The following is a 19,840-nucleotide window of genomic DNA, read 5'->3' on the forward strand; positions in this document are numbered from 1 at the left end:
CAGCTATTTTACCATCTATCTTACCCTTCCATAGAAATATACCATGCAATTATGACAGCATTCAAAGTCTCTTGAAAGACTCTAGTATTTGCCTCCATTAAACTACCTGGATCTTCTGGGTATTAATCAATGTGTGTGTGAAGACGTGCTTCCCAACATCAGCCCTGAACTTGCCTTTTGCTGGTTTGTAACTATAATGACAAAAACAGAGCTCCATCTTGCTTCAAACTGTAATATCTCTGTTACACAAGTACATTTTAGCTAGCCCATTATATTGCAAATTTAAAATGGATATCTAGCAACTATATTCTTCAGAGTTCCTTTACCTTTGTGTGGAAAAAATAGTATACCAATACTACCCAAGAAATCATTAAATGTGCTGTAAAATTAATCGCATCCGCAATTACCTTTGACATTGTCTTCAAAATTAAGATAAATATACTTATTGCATACAGAATCAAATTATTTGATGTGCTACTTAGGTGCAAAAGAAAACAAAACCAACAGACAACCAAGGAGATGTTGTCTACAATCCCTATTTTCACCACAATTGTGCATGGTTTTTTGGCGTCCAAACGATTTTGGTGTGAAATACTCACTTTCCAACTTTCGCCAACGTTTGGACGCCGGTGCTGACACCAACCATGTACACCTGTTTAAAAAATGTTGCCGCAGACACGAGTCAAAATGGGATTGGGCGCCGTTTTTCTGGAAATAGATTTTGGCCATCCACAATTATTTTCAGCACACTGCCCAAAACCCCGCCAAAAAAAACCTTACGTTGACTTAAGGAATCAGCACAGGGCATAAGAGGACAGGAGAAACATAGAAAATAGGTGCAGGAGTAGGTCGTTTGGCCCTTCGAACCTGCACCACCATTCGATAAGATCATGGCTGATCATTCGCTCAGTACCCTTTTCCTGCTTTCTCTCCATACCACTTGATCCCTTTAGCCATAAAGGTCATATCTAACTCCCTCTTGAATATATCCAATGAACTGGCATCATCAACAACTCTCCATGGCAGGGAATTCCACAGGTTAACAACTCTGAGTGAAGAAGTTTCTCCTCATCTCGGTCCTAAATGGCCTACCCCTTATCCTAAGACTGTGTCCCCTGGTTCTGGACTTCCCCAACATCGGGAACAATCTTCCCGCATCTAACCTGTCCAGTCTTCTATGTTTCTCTCATCTTTCTAAACTCGTGAATAAAGGACAGTTGATCCAGTCTCTCCTCATATGTCAGCCCAGCCATCCCAAGAATCAGTCTGGTGAACCTTCGCTGCACTCCCTCAATAGCAAGAACGTCCTTCCTGAGATTAGGAGACCAAAACTGAACACAATACTCCAGGTGAGGCCCTGTACAACTACAGTAAGACCTCCCTGCTCCTATACTCAAATCCCCTAGCCATGAAGACGAACATACTATTTGCCTTCACCACCTGCTGTACCTGCATGCCAATTTTCAATGACTGATGAACCATGACACCCAGGTCTCGTTGCACCTCCCCTTTTCCTAGTCTGCCGCCATTCAGATAATATTCTGCCCTCGTGTTTCTGCCCCCAAAGTGGATAACCTCACATTTATCCACGTTATATTGCATCTGCCATGCATTTGCCCACTCACCTAACCTGTCCAAGTCACCCTGCAGCCTCCTCCTCACAGCTCACACCGCCACCTAGTTTAGTGTCATCTGCAAACTTGGATATTACACTCAATTCCTTCATCTAAAGCATTAATGTATATAGTAAAGAGCTGGGGTCCCAGCAATGAGCCCTGCAGCACTCCACTAGTCACTGCCTGCCATTCTGAAAAGGACCCGTTTATCCTGACTCTTTGCTTCCTGTCTGACAACCAGTTCTCTATCCACGTCAGTATATTACCCGCAATACCATGTGCTTGGATTTTGCACACCAATCTCTTGTGTGGGACCTTGTCAAAAGCCTTTTGAAAGTCCAAATATACCACATCCACTGGTTCTCCCTTGTCCACTCTACTAGTTACATCCTCAAAACATTCCAGAAGATTTGTCAAGCACGATTTTCCTTTCATAAATCCATGGACCGATCCCGTAACTGCTTTCCAAATGTGCTGCTATTTCATCCTTAATAATTGATTCCAACATTTTCCCCACTACTGATATCAGACTAACCGGCCTATAATAGCCCACTTTTTCTCTCCCTCCCTTTTTAAAAAAGTGGTGTTACATTAGCTACTCTCCAGTCCATAGGAACTGATCCAGAGTCAATAGACTGTTGGAAAATGATCACCAATGCATCCACTATTTCTAGGGCCACTTCCTGAAGTACTCTGTGATGCAGACCATCAGGCCCCGGGGATTTATCAGCCTTCAATCCCATCAATTTCCCAAACACAATGCCGTGCCTAATAAGGATATTCTTCAGTTCCTCCTTCTCATTAGACCCTCGGTCCTCTAGTACTTCCGGAAGGTTATTTGTGTCTTCCTTCATGAAGACAGAACCAAAGTATTTGTTCAACTGGTCTGCCATTTCTTTGTTCCCCATTATAAATTCACCTGACTCCGACTGCAAGGGGCCTACGTTTGTCTTCACTAATCTTTTTCTCTTCACATATGTGTAGAAGCTTTTGCAGTCAGTTTTTATGCTCCCGGCAAGCTTCCTCTCGCACTCTATTTTCCCCCTCTTAATTAAACCCTTTGTCCTCTTTTGCTGAATTCTAAATATCTCCCAGTCCTCAGATTTGCTGCTTTTTCTGGCCAATTTATATGCCTCTTCCTTGGATTTAACATTATCCTTCATTTCCCTTGTTAGCCACGGTTGAGTCACCTTCCCGTTTTATTTTTACTCCAGACAGGGATGTACAATTGCTGAAGTTTATCCATGTGATCTTTAAATGTTTGGCATTGCCTATCCACCGTCAACCCTTTAAGTATCATTTGCCAGTCTATTCTAGCCAATTCACGCCTCAAACCATCGAAGTTACCTTTCCTTAAATTCAGGACCCTAGTTTCTGAATTAACTGCGTCACTCTCCATCTTAATAAAGAATTCTACCATATTATGGTCACTCTTCCCCAAAGGGTCTCGCACAACAAGATTGCTAATTAGTCCTTTTTCATTTCACATCACCCAGTCTAGGATGGCCAGCTCTCTAGTTGGTTCCTCGACATATTGGTCTAGAAAAAACATCCCGAATACACTCCAGGAAATCCTCCTCCACCGCATTGCTACCAGTTTGGTTAGCCCAATCAATATGTAGATTAAAGTCACCCATGATAACTGGTGTACCTTTATTGCATGCATCCCTTATTTCTTGTTTGATGCTGTCCCCAACCTCACTACAACTGTTTGGTGGTCTGTACACAACTCCCACTAGCGTTTTCTGCCCTTTGGTCTTCCGCAGTTCCAACCATACCGATTCCACATCATCCAAGCTAATGTCCCTCCTTACTATTGCATTAATTTCCTCTTTAACCAGCAATGCCACCCCGCCTCCTTTTCCTTTCTGTCTATCCTTCCTAAAGGTTGAATACCCCTGGATGTTGAGTTCCCAGCCTTGGTCACCCTGGAGCCATGTCTCCGTGATGCCAATTACATCATATCCGTTAACTGCTATCTGCGCAGTTAATTCATCCGCCTTATTCCAAATACTCCTTGCATTGAGGCACAGAGCCTACAGATTTGTCTTTTTAAACACACTTTGCCCCTTTAGAATTTTGATGTAATGTAGCCCTTTTTGTTTTTTGCCTTGGGTTTCTCTGCGCTCCACTTTTACTATTCTCCTTTCTATCTTTTGCTTCTGCCTCCGTTTTACTTCTCTGTCTCCCTGCATAGGTTCCCATCCCCCTGCCATATTAGTTTAACTCCTCCCCAACAGCACTAGCAAACACTCTTCCTAGGTTCCGGTCCTGCCCAGGTGCAGACCGTCTGGTTTGTACTGGTCCCACCTCCCCCAGAACCGGTTCCAATGTCCCAGGAATTTGAATCCCTCCCTTTTGCACCACTCAAGCCACGTATTCATCTGCGCTATCCTGCGATTCCTACTCTGACGAGCACGTGGCACTGGTAGCAATCCTGAGATTACTACTTTTGAGGTCCTACTTTTTTAAAATTTAGCTCCTAGCTCCCTAAATTCGTCTCATAGGACCTCATCCCATTTTTTAACCTATATCGTTGGTACCTATAATGTACCACGACAACTGGCTGTTCACCCTCCCTTTTCAGAATGTCCTGCACCCATTCCAAGACATCCTTGACCCTTGCACCAGGGAGGCAACATACCATCCTGGAGTCTCGGTTGCGGCCACAGAAATGCCTATCTATTCCCCTTACAATTGAATCCCCTATCACTATAGCTCTCCCACTCTTTTTCCTGCCCTCCTGTGCAGCAGAGCCACCCACGGTGCCATGAACTTGGATGCTGCTGCTCTCCCCTGATGAGTCATCCCCCTCAACAGTACCCAAAGCAGTGTATCTGTTTTGCAGAGGGATGACCGCAGGGTATCCCTGCACTACCTTCCTTGCACTGCTCTTCCTGTTGGTCACCCATTCCCTATCTGGCTGTGTACCTTTAACCTGCGGTAAGACCAACTCGCTAAGCGTGCTATTCACGTCATCCTCAGCATCGTGGCTGCTCCAGGAGTAAATCCACCCACAGCTCCAATGCCGCAATGCGGTCTGTCAGGTGCTGCAGGCAGATGCACTTCCCGCACACGTAGTCGTCAGAGACACTGGAAGCGTCCCCGACTTCCCATATAGTACAGGAGGAGCATAACACGTGTCCGAGCTCTCCTGCCATGACTTAACCCCTAGATTAACTTAATTGGCAACAATAATGCTAAAAGGTTACCTACAGAGCGAGGCAATAAGAATACACGATAAAGTACCTTCTTTTCCCCCCACAGGGAACTCTTTTTGGAGCAAGGGAAAAAGATTTCCGGACCGAAAGGGCTGCTCCCCACCGGCTGGACCCGTTGCAATCCCGGGCCGAATCGAATGGCCCCCCCCCTGTGAGTTGAAGTTCGGAGTGGGAGGGCCATTCGGCCGGGGACTGCAGTGGGTCCAGCCAGTGGGAAGCAGTCCTTTCGGCCCGGGGCCCTGTCGGCAGCAGTCCTTTCGGGGGGAGGGGCTTCAGCGTCTCTGGTTGCTCTGGCAACTTCAGCTTTTTGTGCATGCGCAGAGAGTTTTTAAGCACAGACTTGAAGCTCCTCCCCACCCAGACTAACTTCGGAGAGCGCAGCGCCAAATTCAAATATTTCTTTGGCGAAAGTCCCAATTTTTTTTTTCCTGGCGCAAACGTACACAAAAAAATCGTACACCAACATGCACGGGCACCAAAAATCCAGCAAGTGGAAAATAGAGACGAAATTACCTAATGGTATAATTTATCGATAGCTGCCTCTGGTAAAGGACTGCTTTGATCTGGAGTGTTCTTCAAGGAAAGCTGGAGTGTTCTTCAAGAAGATCTGGATAGTTGTCTTAGGAAGTTTAGTTCCCAATCTGCTTGTCTGTTTCAAATTTGCAGCAGTGGGAGAAGCTCTGTGGAGCTGAAGCACCACATTACAGAAAGAACTTGCATTTTATATAGTGCCTTTCATGTCCTCTGAACATCCCAAAGCACTTCACAGGCAATGAGTTGCTTTTTAAGTATAGTAAGCAAATGGCAAATAAAATGACTAACCACGTCATCTTTTCTGTTGGTGTTGGTTGAGAGATAAATGCTGTGTGTCGGAGAACGACTCATCATTTCTTCAAACAGCGCTATGGGATCTTTTAAGTCCACCATCTCAACAATTTACAAACATTTATCTAGCACCTTTAACATGGTAAACATTGCGTCAAAAAGACTCCCCCCCCATAATGTAGCACGCCCCCCATATTGCACTGAAGAGTCAGTCTAATATATGTGCTCAAATCCTGCAATGGCCTTGAACTCATGACTTTCTAACTCAGAGATGATAATGCTATCAGTGAACCATACCCGATTCCAAACCATTTCCATCGGTTTCCATCCCTGGAAAAAAGTCACATGCACCATCACAATGATACTTCTGCAGCTGTCAATCCCCTCAACTCCATCTTTGATACCCTTGTTCCCAGTAAAAGCTTTACTCTCTCCCATCCTGGTTGTTCCCCTTGGTATTGCCCCCATCTTCACTCCCTCAAGTCAAACAGGCACAGACCTGAACATATCAGGCATCCCACCACCCAACACCAGATGTAGCTGGACAACATCAAGTGTCAGCTACAGAAACAGTGGAAGAAATTGCAGTTCATCCAAAACTGGATGTCAGACAAGCAGTCCAACAGCACAGGAAGTATTCATTTAGTTGGTTTAATTTTAATTGATCTTCAATTTTGCTCCTGACTTCACCCTTAATTATTCTTTGAAAACCCTCCTGCTTTTATAATATATTGTTTAAAATTCTGACTGCTGAATTTGGCTTCTACAGTTAAGTTTATTTCTAGTTTCCTCTTTGTTCTTCTGCCTGCTTTTAAAAAAAAAGGAATTTCTGTATCATTCCCTGTAGTTTCTCACCATTCTCTGCACATATTTGTAGAATTTGCTTTTCTTTCTTGTATTGTTTTGTTAATCCATTAAAGGTCAGCTCCTTCTCCAAGAGAGAAAAAGATTAACTGTGAGACCTAATCATTAGGCTACTCTTATATGCATGCTAGTGGCATGACAGCAAACATGAATACACTCCTTTATAAATCATACCTGCTTTTGGTGGAAAAAATAGGACAATGTTGGGAATCTTCCTTTGCTCCTGAACTTGGAACTCCCAACTATAATGGGCTTGCTGACACTTCTGGGAACATATAGCTCTGTTGGGTATGTATCACAAACCTATTGGTGGAAAATGAACAAAGATATTTATGAATTAAAATAGCAAAGACCCCAATGTAAAGAAATACTCACTATCCAGAGTTGTTTTTTTAAAGTAAAGATTTAGCAACACTGGCTTTATGTTGCAACATGTTCAACTTATAAAAAGGGATTACAAATTTTAAGTGTGTAGGAATGCCATTTTACAGCTATTTGAAATGAGACACATTTTTGAGTGAGTCCCAATATCAGACTTGATTTAAAAATGAAAACAATACAAAAGAGTTACAATGAACATTTAACATTTTAGTCTTGTTTTGCAAGGGGGAAATTATTATGCAGGTTCTTAATTATGAAAAAATGTTTTTAAATTGATCCTTTCAGAGTATCAAATATATTAGCAGCATCTTAATAGAACTATTCCATGTTATGCAAAATGAAGGAGGCTCAGTTTTTGAATAAATATTTAGGTGACAAGACAACACATCCTGAAGTATGTGCCCGTGACCCCTTACAGAACAATTTCCCAAACATGGCTGCATTATGGTGGTGATGAGAAGAAGCAGAAGAATAGCTCTTACAGGAAGAGGATAGAAAATAAATGCAAATGAGGAATACATGAGGAATAGTGTCTCATCCAAATTGTTATTGTGCACACCTGGGTGGTCAGCTCAAGACCAGCACTGCCAAAGAACTGCGTACATTGCCTCAACAGCCTCTTGGTTGGTGATCGGCATAGGCAGACACTTGAGGCAGAGTTGAAAGGAACCACCAATCAGAACGCAATGAAGCAAGTATGTGTACACAACTTTTGTTCAAATATGTGGCTGCTATCCTGCTGCACCAGAGTGCTCCTGTTAGCTAAATATTCCTATTAAGTCAGTAACATGACAAAAAATTAATGAATGCCTGACTAAATGTTCCACTTTAAATCAACAGTTCAAATAAACATTATATAGTACATCACTTTCCAATGCCCTCTTACCTTGTAACCCCAGTTTACATCAGTTAACTGCCAGATATCATTTGGGATTCCCATACGTCGATATTCATCCTTTAAATTAATGACCTTCCAGCCCATTGCCCGATCATATTCAGTCTTCTTAGGATTGTATGAGAATGCATACAAGTCATCGTATTTTACTGAAATTAAAGAATATATTTTAAATGCTTATGAAATCTTCAAGCACTTGTTAGGAATAGATGACAAAAAGTAACATCTGCCCTATAGTCCCATATACTTAATCAAAGTGATAAAATCATAATTTGGCAGAACATAAAGTTTAGATCCTGTTTAAAGCCAATTAAATCATACATATAAAATAATTGGAAAAATTATATACCATACTCAATTACACAATTACAACTCTGCAGAGCAGAAATTGTAACTAGAGATAATGATTATAATAACTAGAGATGTATTCAATTCAATGCCATATAGTGATAACATTTGAATTTATATTATATCCCTTCCCCATGTAGAATGTTCAAAATGCCATTTATGCTATTGCAAGAGGCAGAACTAAAGTCAAATGTTTTTCAACAGGCAAGTATGGAGAAGTAATGGGAGATCAGAGACAAAGACCCAAAAACTGTGGGTTGCTCTTGCACACCATCCAGTGGTTGGCTTAAGAGTAACATTGGCAGATGTACAGGAGCTGTTAACCCAGCTGACCACTTCATGAATGCCTGAGGGGAAGAAAAGAAGTTCATAAAGGCATTCATGTGATTTAACAAAAAACAAATTTGAGCTCATCACGTTGTGTGTGTTCGGTAAGTACAACCAAGTCAGGTTTAGTACAAGCTATAGCACAATAAAACTCCCTTCACTCTACTCGATCTCAAAAAGCACCCCCTACTGTACCAGCATGAATACTCCCATTTCCTATGACTGATTCAGAATTATGAACAGTTCAGTGATTTGGGCCCACAGCATCTAGGAACTCAGTTGAGACTATCCAAACTCACTTAACATAGGAGAGCCATCTACTGAATCAGTTCGGCCTGGTTTAAATAATTGGTCCCAGATATGAAAGGACAATGAGCTAACCTACTGCACCACCCAGGTAAAATTGGTACCTTGGGAGGGGGCACATCCAACTGCTCCTGACTCCCATAACCACTGCACGCCATTGGGCAGCAGTTTTTCTCTCACCTACATTGACTACTGTGCAGGACTATTTGAAAAAAAGTTTTAAAAAAAAACATGTGTGCTCCCAAAGATGAGAAACATTCTACCCTATCCACAAAAAGTTATTAAAAGGAGATAGGAAGATTTTCTCTGTGCAGCATGCTTTACAAAATTGTAAATCTTTTCTTTACAAACAAGGTTTCTTTAGCTGGATCCTTTGCAGTAGTCAGCCCCTTGCTTACTCAGGACTTGATGTGAGTTAGCTATAGACAAGTAGAAGCAGTCAGATGAGGCAGTGACCACATTTTAATTGCAAACTGTCTCAGTTCAGAGCAACTATTCCCAATAACTGTCCAACTTAACAGAATTAGTAAGTGAATCTTACATGCAAAGTGTTATACTAAACAAAGTATAATGAACAGGTACAAGTACACACCTAATTGTTTTCTAAGATAAATATGTGGCAAAACCCATAGGAAGTTAAACGTAATCATTTAAAATGTTTGAGATCTTTATTTACCAACATACATACATACCTGGTCGCGAGAGCTTGAGCAGAGAGTTGTAAATGTCGTGACAGTCCCTTTCCCTTGGAATAATAAAGTGAATGACCCGAAAATTCTTGCACCAAATTGCTAGTGGACACCCGACTGTTGTCAGAGAAAGTTTCTCTACTACAGCAATGTGATGATGCATTATCTAAAGAAGAAGAAATTAAACATGTAAACTTTTAATTGTTCAAATACTGCAACATGCAATTAATAATTTCAACTGTCCAAATATTTGGGGGGAGAGGGAAACAGGAAAAACGATTAAATAGCTAAAACATCCACTTCTGATGTTTAACCAATGTCATTACAATAGGATACATTTGAAAAGGAAAAATATGATAGCATACAGTGAAATGGCAAGGAAGTGGGATTGCCGTGGATAGCTCCAGTTAGAGCTAAAACCTATGAGTGGGCCTTCTCCTTTTAATCCCTGTGATTTAAGCTTGCAAAAGTCTGCTCCAATAGGCAGCACCTTTATCAGTTAAGCAATGAATTATAAATATCTTTTAATTCTCCAAGTTATCCCATCCCTAAATATTATTTGTAACAATTAACTAATAAATTCCCAAATATTAAAGGAAGTCTTGTGTACATTTAAAATACCAGTAGGTTTAATCATTTTTTTCACCAAGAAAAAAAGCACATCAGAAGCTATAACCTACACAGCATTTAACCGACAAGCCCTCTACACAGCTATACCACTAGTATGGGAGAAAGGAGTAAATGAGTTTGCTCTTGATTTTTGGGTCAAGGAAAAATCTTACGATTTCAGATCTTCAGAATGCCTATGGGAAAGGGCAAGCCAACATATCTCAACTAGCCAACACAAGTACTCATGACATAGAAATACGTGACAAATTTAAAATGGAAAAATATAACTGGTTGGGAGGTAGGAGACAGAGAGAGTAGGAATAAAAGGGAATGTATTCTGACGGGATGTGACAAATGGTGTTCCCTAGGGATCTGTACTGGAGATTCAGCTTTCACCATATGACTTGGGTAAATGGAGAAAATTGTACAGGTTGAAACTCCCTTATCCAGAACCCTCGGAACCTGGCCTGTTCCGGATAAGGGATTGTTCTGGACGAGGGGTGGTCACGTTAAATTGGTGGTATTGAGCAAGGGGATATCGGGGCTGGCTGGCTTGGGGTTGGGAGTGCAGCAGAGAGATCATGGGCGGTGGGGTGTGGTGGATCGCAGAGTCAGGCCAGCGATTGGAGCAGTTGGCAGCGAGGAAGGACTTCAATTTGTTCATGTCGGAGTTCTGCGCATGTGCCACCCGGTGGCCAGGAATGGTTCCAGACGAGGGATGGTTCCAGATAAGGGAGTTCTGGATAAAAGGAGGTTCAACCTGTATATACAAGTTTGCAGATGACACCAAGTTAGGGGCAGTTACAAAAGGACAGACTAAGTGAATGGGCAAAACTGTGGCAGATGGAGTTTAATGTCAAGAAGTGCAAGGTCATCCACTTCGGTTCCATGAAAGACAAAATCACAATTTTTTCAAATGGCAAAAGACAAGGAATTGAGGTTCAAAGGGATTTGCGTGTCCATGGACACAAATCACTAAAAGCTACTGCACAAATACAAGAAATAAATAAAAAGGCCAAAGGAATGTTGGCTTTTAACTCAAGGGACGAGAATAAAAAGGACAGAAAGTTATGCTTCAGTTGTACAGAGCCTTGGTCAGACCCGAATCTGGAGTACTCTGTTCAGTTAAAGGCACCAAACTTCAGGAAGGATATATTGGCCTTGGAGAGGTACAGCGCAGATTCACCAGAATTATACTGGGGCTTAAAGGGTTAAATTACGAGAACACGGTGCATAAACTTGGTTTGCATTCCCTTGAATTTAGAATGATGCGGGGTAATCGAACTGCTGTGTTAAGACTGAGGACGCTAGATTTTTGTTAGCTAACAGTATAAAGGAATTATGTAGCAACACTGGATAAATGAAGTTGAGGTAGAGCAGCCACGATCTCAGAATGGTGCAACAGACTTGAGGAGCTCAATGGTCTACTCCTGTTCCTATGCTCCTAAAAGAACCAACCCCAAATGAGTCAATAAATCCACTGCTTTCAAATGGTATAACTATTTGCATTTGTACTAGGTCACTTTCTGCCAATACAGACCCAAATGTAGGACAGGTACACACACTTGGATGGAAAGTTTACCGTACACATCAGGATCGATCTGCAAATGTGTGTTGAAGCAGCCACTTCCTCAATAGAGGATTAGGCATTAGACAGATGGAGGTTCAGCCTGGCATCAGTAAAACACAAGATCTGCTGGAACCTCTAAACAAAATGTGCAAATGGTGTCAAACTCTATCCCAAGATTCATTGCAGCTTCAATATGACTTCAGGGTAGGTTCATGCCAGGCTGAGTTTGGAGGCACCACAGTGTGAACAACACAGATTATGTGCTCACATCTGTTTCCCAACAGCCCATCATTGTTACAACAAACAGTAACATTGTTAACATGAACAGGAACAGTTGTTATAATCGCAAAATTACAACATCTATTCCAATATTTGTTCACTTGAGTGTTGTCATCTGTGGAAGCAGTTAAGAGTCAAATTTATTTGTTGTGACTAGAATCAAGAACAGAATCTAGCAAAAAACAGCTTTCAAATTGGTGTTGAAAATTTGCAACAGTGGTCCAAGAATGAATTGTTCATGTGAAGGGCTGCACAGATCCAAACGGTGAAGTTAAGTAACTAAGAACTAGCGAATGCAATTGCTCATTAAATCAGAATGACAACTGAAATAGCCATCACACAAGATTTTAGACTTGGGTAATATTTCAAGCACTTACATTTGTGGAGAAGACCATTAGTGCAGTTCAGGATACAGATTACATTCCTGTTATGACCCTGAGCTTGACCTAACAAATGCCTTTAAAGAGTCAACACAATATGGCAGTCCCCATGTTTGCCATTACAGCTGTCCTTATTTAAATGCAGCCTGCCTACTCTGAAATGTGCATTAAAGAAATTCACAGGAATACATTTTTTCTATGGTTATAATTCTCAAAATGCTTATTACAGGCAGTACAGATGGAGTGGTGGAATGTGCCCAGATCAGTGTCAGCCACAACATTATGAATTGGCGAGTAGAAATCAAGCATTTCTCCACAGAGAATAATAATTTAATAGAGAGTCATCTGCCGGCCATGTTTGTTCACTTCCTTATAGCTAGTTTCTGAGCAGCACTGCATAGGTTTGAGAGCAGGTTGACCACTTTCTCAGCAACATGCACTGCATGGTGCAGTTACTGTATCCATTATGCTGAGCATCAATAGTTAATTTAATAACTTATGGTATTAAGCCCCACAATTTTTAAATATTAACAATTACACACAAAGGAACTTGAAGAGTGATTCTAAACAAGTCTTAACAAATGTATTTTAGAAATTTAAATGAGGTTGACACTAAATCTGAACTTCAAACAGCTTCTTGAAAACATTTTGGTGTTGAACTTCTGTTCAAATGGAAATGCAGCAGAGTGGGACTTCACTGAATGTAACAATGTACCCCAATGCCAGACAATTTTCTGGGCTCTGCCAGGCAATCCAACGGATTGGAGTGGGGCGAGAGGGATTGCAACAAAGTTTGATTGCTGGAGCTTGGGAGTGGTAGCAGGGAAGTTTGATTGTTGTCACACAAGGTTTTAGACTTGGGTAATATTTCAAGCACTTACATTTGTGGAGAAGACCATTAGTGCAGTGCAGGATACAGGTTACATTCCTGCCTCAGAGGCATGCCACAGTAGTGGCAAGCAGTTTCTGTGCTACCTTGTAAAGTGAAAAAGAAATTCTACATTTTAACATGTTGCCTGGCTCTATGCAGTCAGTTACTTTATCAATTACATATGCTTTTTGGCCATTGAAATATTATTCGTGGCTTCTACTTCCCATAGGAATGTGGATGCCAGGGACAAATGTGTGCCCCTGCATTCTGTTCAGCTATTACCAAAACCTCCGCACCCAAGCCTCCCCCCAATTCCAATCTCCTGCTAACTACTTCCTTAGGCTCAACTAACCAGTGTCCTTTTTGATCCAATTTGACCTTCAGACTCTAAAATGCCATCCCCATCTACAAGCTGCTCCATGGCCTTGCCCATCCCTACCTTCCAACCTGCTAAAGCCACATGTTCCAGTGTGTCCTTCACTTTTCCAAAATTGGCCCCCTTTCCACCCCCAACACCTTGTCTCTGCACCACCTTCAATCACAAAGCTTTCAACAGTCTTGGCGCTACACGCTGGACATTCTCCCTGAAAAATTCTGCTTTGCTGCCTCCTTCAATAGCTTCCTTACAACCTACCTCCTTGACCATGCGTTCAGTCACCACCACTATCTTTTCTCTCAAGACTGTTCCATTGTCGGGTTTGTGAAGCATTTTATTAGAAGTGCTATAAAATGCGAAGGAAAGAGATTGCCTTAGGCCAGAGCAAATTTGGATGATGATAAAACCTGACTAGTCAAGATTTTATTGTATTTAAAGTTTTAGCACTTGTAAACTAAAAAAAAAAAACAAAAAGTAAAGAAATCATCTGCTTTGTACTTTGTTTTGGAGATTAAATCCAAACAATTTATTCAACTGACATAGCTTTATATTTTCTATTGTATCTTACTGGTAAGATATAATTGCTAAAATAATGAGATTCTCAAATAATCAAGCTGATAGGGGGCGACTGGAGTGACAAGCAACAAGACATAGTACAGTAAGGGAAGGATAAAATGGGAAGACAAGACAGTTAGATTCATACTTTTCATCAGCTAGTGTTACACTGGAAGAGCTCTTGGAGAGGGATGGATATTAGTCACATGTCTACTTTTGGGGTCAGGAAATGGTCTAGGGCATGGAGACCTGAGGGAGTGAAATATTTGATAATAAAGAAAACACTTTCTTCAAAGAAAATTAGCTAAAATACTCCTTTATTACAATAGTGTTTTTACAATACAATATTTTTACAAAATGCACTTCATCAGCTTGGTTTTCTAACTAAAATACTGAAAAGTATACTTATTTTGTCAGTTAGTAAATAAATTCTCTGGTGCTTTACTCCATGATTTTTAAGCACATACCCAAATTTCCTTTGGATTGTCTGCAGTCAGCTCCCTATAAATTAAATGGGTTGCAGTCAGATACAAGGTTCCAGTAATTGACTTGTTACTCCTGAAGCGATCTAATAACTTCACCTGCTCCACCTGTAAGAAAGATTTGAGAAACAATGACAAATGAAGAATGGAAATAAGATTAAGTAATAGGCTTTACAGGTGTCGACACCCCATAAGTCACAGTACAAACAGGACCAAATTACTCACATTATTAATAACAGGCATAATGGGCCGAATGGCTTTTCTGTGCTGTAAAATTCTATGATGCTTTCATTCTAGATAGCAACACTATTGCATGTAACAGCAAGGAGGAAGAAATGAATAGGCTTCAGGAAGTAGCAATAAGAAGAATAATCACAAGGGAGTGGGTGAGAATTTGGCATTCAGAATAGAGTTGGGAGAGGCAATAGGAGAGAACAGAAAGGTGTGGAAGGAGTAGCCACTTGAGGCGTGGATGGGGGGGGAAAAAGGGAGATATCTTCCTCTCCAACTCACATTATTTTAAAATCTCCAGTGTTTTCCCATACTATGCTGAAAAGCCCAGTTTTATTTAACAGTGCAATCAAATTTGAGAACAGCAGTTTTATTTCTTAAACACTTAAAAAAAAATTTCAATCGGAGAAGGGGGGGGGGGGGGGCGGGGAAGAGATGGGACGAGATGTCGTCAGAAAGCAGCAGCGTTATCACAAGAGAATTAGAAACCACTATCAGGAATCCTGCCTCCCCAGTCTGAAAAACCAGATTCCCAAACATTTCTCAACATTTTTAAATGGCATCCAAAGCATTTAAGAAACAAATCCTGTTCTCGTTAGACGAGAGACAAGAGTGTGAAGGCTGAGAGGTGACCTAATAGAGGCCTTCAAAATTATGAATGGTTTTGATTGGAAGCACTGTCTACTTTTTTTTTTTGGGGGGGGGGGGGGGGTGGGAGAAGAGGAGAGAGAACAAAACTGGAGGCCACCAGTAAGATGCTCACAAAGAAATCAAATAGGGAAGTCAAAGAAACTTCTTTACCCAGAGTGGTGAAAATGTAGAACTCGCTACCACAGGGAGTAATTGAGGCGAATCGTATAGATGCATTTAAGGGGAAGCTAGATAAGCATGCGCGAGTAGGGAAGAGAGGGTTATGCTGATAGAGTTAGATGAGGAAGGATGAGAAGACACTCGAGTGGAGCATAAACACCAGCATGGACTGGTTGGGCCGAATGGCCTGTATCTGTGTGTATGTTCTATGTAATTTCACATCAGAATTAAAAGCACCAAGTGGCCTAAATTGAATGAGCCTCATGTGTGGCAGTATTGAGAGCACAGCACCACCTCTGTGTAAGTAGGAAGCAGGAGGGTGGAAGAGCACAGCACCACCTACCTCAGAGCTGGCAGGACTCAGAGCAAGAGAGATAGAGGACAAATATATAGGTTGTTATATTTTTAAAAAAATGACAGGCAGGCATGACAAAAATATCTTGACAGGAGAAAGAAATTAACTGTTACTTCTTTGAAATACAGGAAGTGCATAGAAAGATTTAAAACTCATTTCACTGAACAAAGAGCACATCTCAGCTTGTGGCAGTGCAAATGTAATGGTTACATCAGAATTCTAAAAATACTCAGTGGGCAAAAAAAGCATCGGTCCCAAGTCATAACAATGAAAATATTGCTATGTAAAGCTTGGTCATTATACTAATTAAAAAAGCTACCATGTAAAAATATCTCTATTGCTTTAAGATTTTGAACAAAACAAGGCATCCATAATTCCATGAGATACAGATTCTAACAGAAAGGCTTAAAAAAAGAGCGAAAATACAAAAATGTTATTTTAATAATGCCTTGAGTATATCCAAAAGTTGTAATGTTACAGAAACTCACATTGTGATCAGAAACCACTCTCCTTCAACTTTGGTGATCAAGTGCCACAAGTCCACACAAATGGAGAACAAGTAAATAAAGTATTTTGAATAACCCCAAACAAATCTCATGCATCCAATATGTTACTGAAAAGCAGAAGTAACTTGCCCAATGAGAATTTAAGAATTGCAAGACAAAACCGTGAAATTATATTCCAAACCCAGTACTCATTTGTTGGTAATACTCTAAATACAATTGGAGAAAGATGTTCAGAAACAGCAAATAAGTAACTTTACACTTCAATGATAATGGAGAAGCAACCCTTTTCATCCTCCTCATGTGAAGACAATAAATCAGAACACATCATGAAATTGTGGTTCAAAGGGTGAACGATGCTCCGTGAGTTCTCAAGCAGGCTTTGTTCTACGCCCACAGATATATTTGCTGCACAGTGGGCAACTGTGATGCTGTTCGGTTCTTAGAAACATAGATAGAAACATAGAAAATAGGTGCAGTAGCCCATTCGGCCCTTCTAGCCTGCACCGCCATTCAATGAGTTCATGGCTGAACATGCAACTTCAGTACCCCATTCCTGCTATAGAATACTGATATAGTGTAGTCACTGATTAAATAACTATAATATTCTTTCATTATTGGTAGTTGAATTCAAATCTATCTTAGATAGATTTCTCTGGCTGATTGCTGTCTGAGATTTGTGCAATTCCAGTAAATCAGTCAAATCCCAAAACACATTTACATTATACATACCATACACATTATGATTACAGTTTTTTTAAATCTGCAAAACACTATGGTTTAAAAAAAGATGGTAATCAGCATTTAAAGTTGCCAGCAATTGATAAGGCACCAAAGAGAAATATGCTGCAATGATAATGATATGTGGAATTGAAGGGAATGTGGCTTGTGGGAAAAGACTTGGTCAAATTGAGTTTTTGTGCTGTGTTAATTTCAAAAGTGAGCCACAATGCTATTCAGAAGAAATCACTCATCAGGTTTGGCATCCAGTTAATAAAGTATTGTGGCTAGTTAAGTGATTACGTTATAATTTACAGATTGAACATTTACAGTATCGATATAGTTGTTCTAAAAGAATTCACTGTTTGACAGGTAAGTTAAAGGAAACTATTTATTTTAAATAACAATTCCTTGCCTAATCATCCTCAGAATAGACTGGTTTGACAGGTCACCCCTAACTATAGTTCAACATCAAATAGTAAAAGCCAAGTGAAAGTGTGTTAATTGAAGAATTGGAACATGACACGATAAAAAGTGCAAAAAGGACATGGGCAGTTCCCATTTTCAAAGGAGCAGCAAGCTATTTCGCAAATCCGTTTGAATATACTCGCCCCCACCTTATAACAAAACCAGCCTAACACGTCGCAAAACAATTACAAACTTTTCAATCTCGGAAGGGTAGCCTGGCAGCTAAACAGATTCGCGTGCTCTGCAACATAGAGATGAGTACGGGTTTACATATGTATCAGTAACACATTATAGACAGCACAAACCCGGAGCTGAACAGATGCGACACTGAATATGCCCTAAACGCAAATGCAGCTGATAAAACTTGTATCGTGTATTGCAATAAATAGACCCAGGGCAGAGGTTATACACGGCCTGTATATTTTCTTAAATGCCTGGTAGATGAGTTCCCATACGCGTGCAGCATCTCTCTCAAGCTCGCACCATTACCCCGCTTTAGTCACCAATACCATGGGATTCAGCAGCTGTGACAGGGCCCGAAATATACAATTATTCAGAAAACATTTCTGCCCGACACCGCATGATTAAACACTGCGTCAACCACCCACCTTCGGGGTCCTGATATGCTCCATGTTAACTGAGGAAAATCAGAAAGAGGTGGAAGTTTATTTTCTGCCGGACGCCCAACCACTCTTTCCCCCACGCCCCACGCCAGACACAAAGCTGACGTCCCCTCCGGCTTGCTGCCGCACACCCACCGCCTTCTCCTCAGCAACTTCACACGCCGGCTTCCGGCTCCCGGCTCCCGCTTCCGGCCTCTGTTGCTCCACAACGCCTTCTAAACCCCAGCACTGCTCGCCTCTCAAGCCCATCCACTCTCTTTGTGATAAGGGGAGAAAAATATACCTGGAGACATACAATCAATATCATACATGCCAACCTAGCAAAAGCTGGCCAAAAGCTGAACTTAATAATAGCTCTGCATAGCTAGCACCATTACCCCGCTTAACTCAGCAGAGGAGGACAAAGGGTTTGATTAGGGCAGGGAAAATGGAGTACGAGAAGAAGCTTGCAGGGAACATTAAGACGGATTGCAAAAGTTTCTATAGATATGTAAAGAGAAAAAGGTTAGTAAAGACAAACGTAGGTCCCCTGCAGTCAGAATCAGGGAAAGTCATAACGGGGAACAAAGAAATGGTGGACCAATTGAACAAGTACTTTGGTTCGGTATTCACTAAGGAGGACACAAACAGCCTTCCGGATATAAAAGGGGTCAGAGGGTCTAGTAAGGAGGAGGAACTGAGGGAAATCCTTAATAGTCGGGAAATTGTGTTGGGGAAATTGATGGGATTGAAGGCCGATAAATCCCCAGGGCCTGATGGACTGCATCCCAGAGTACTTAAGGAGGTGGCCTTGGAAATAGCAGATGCATTGACAGTCATTTTCCAACATTCCATTGACTCTGGATCAGTTCCTATGGAGTGGAGGGTAGCCAATGTAACCCCACTTTTAAAAAAAGGAGGGAGAGAGATAACAGAATTATAGACCGGTCAGCCTGACATCGGTAGTGGGTAAAATGATGGAATCAATTATTAAGGATATCATAGCAGTACATTTGGAAAGAGGTGACATGATAGGTCCAAGTCAGCATGGATTTGTGAAAGGGAAATCATGCTTGACAAATCTTCTGCAATTTTTTGAGGATGTTTCCAGTAGAGTGGACAAGGGAGAACCAGTTGATGTGGTATATTTGGACTTTCAGAAGGCGTTCGACAAGGTCCCACACAAGAGATTAATGTGCAAAGTTAAAGCACATGGGATTGGGGGTAGTGTGCTGACATGGATTGAGAACTGGTTGTCAGACAGGAAGCAAAGAGTAGGAGTAAATGGGGACTTTTCAGAATGGCAGGCAGTGACTAGTGGGGTACCGCAAGGTTCTGTGCTGGGGCCCCAGCTGTTTACACTGTACATTAATGATTTAGACGAGGGGATTAAATGTAGTATCTCCAAATTTGCAGATGACACTAAGTTGGGTGGCAGTGTGAGCTGCGAGGAGGATGCTATGAGGCTGCAGAGCGACTTGGATAGGTTAGGTGAGTGGGCAAATGCATGGTAGATGAAGTATAATGTGGATAAATGTGAGGTTATCCACTTTGGTG

General features: G+C 41.3%; 1 protein-coding gene across 5 annotated transcripts in view; it reads right to left on the bottom strand.

The window, feature by feature from the left end:
• mtmr6 (myotubularin related protein 6) overlaps positions 1 to 18,419 on the bottom strand; it is a 70,061-nt gene extending 51,642 nt beyond the window's left edge. For 3 of the 5 annotated variants that reach the window (XM_070892247.1, XM_070892245.1, XM_070892250.1), the window contains exons 1-5: positions 18,290 to 18,419; positions 14,580 to 14,702; positions 9,476 to 9,638; positions 7,794 to 7,951; positions 6,701 to 6,829 (exon numbers count right to left, since the gene is read on the bottom strand). In XM_070892247.1, coding sequence (XP_070748348.1) covers positions 6,701 to 6,829; positions 7,794 to 7,951; positions 9,476 to 9,638; positions 14,580 to 14,702; positions 18,290 to 18,313 — 597 coding nt within the window. In that variant the 5' untranslated portion in view covers positions 18,314 to 18,419. Of the gene's footprint in view, positions 1 to 6,700; positions 6,830 to 7,793; positions 7,952 to 9,475; positions 9,639 to 13,191; positions 13,264 to 13,815; positions 13,904 to 14,579; positions 14,703 to 18,289 lie in introns of those variants that run through there. The other 2 variants (XM_070892248.1, XM_070892249.1) reach the window with 2 other exon arrangements.
• Between the last annotated feature and the right edge of the window lie 1,421 nt (positions 18,420 to 19,840).

The sequence above is a fragment of the Pristiophorus japonicus genome, chromosome 10, assembly GCF_044704955.1.
Source record: "Pristiophorus japonicus isolate sPriJap1 chromosome 10, sPriJap1.hap1, whole genome shotgun sequence".
NCBI classification, from domain to species: Eukaryota; Metazoa; Chordata; class Chondrichthyes; family Pristiophoridae; genus Pristiophorus; species Pristiophorus japonicus.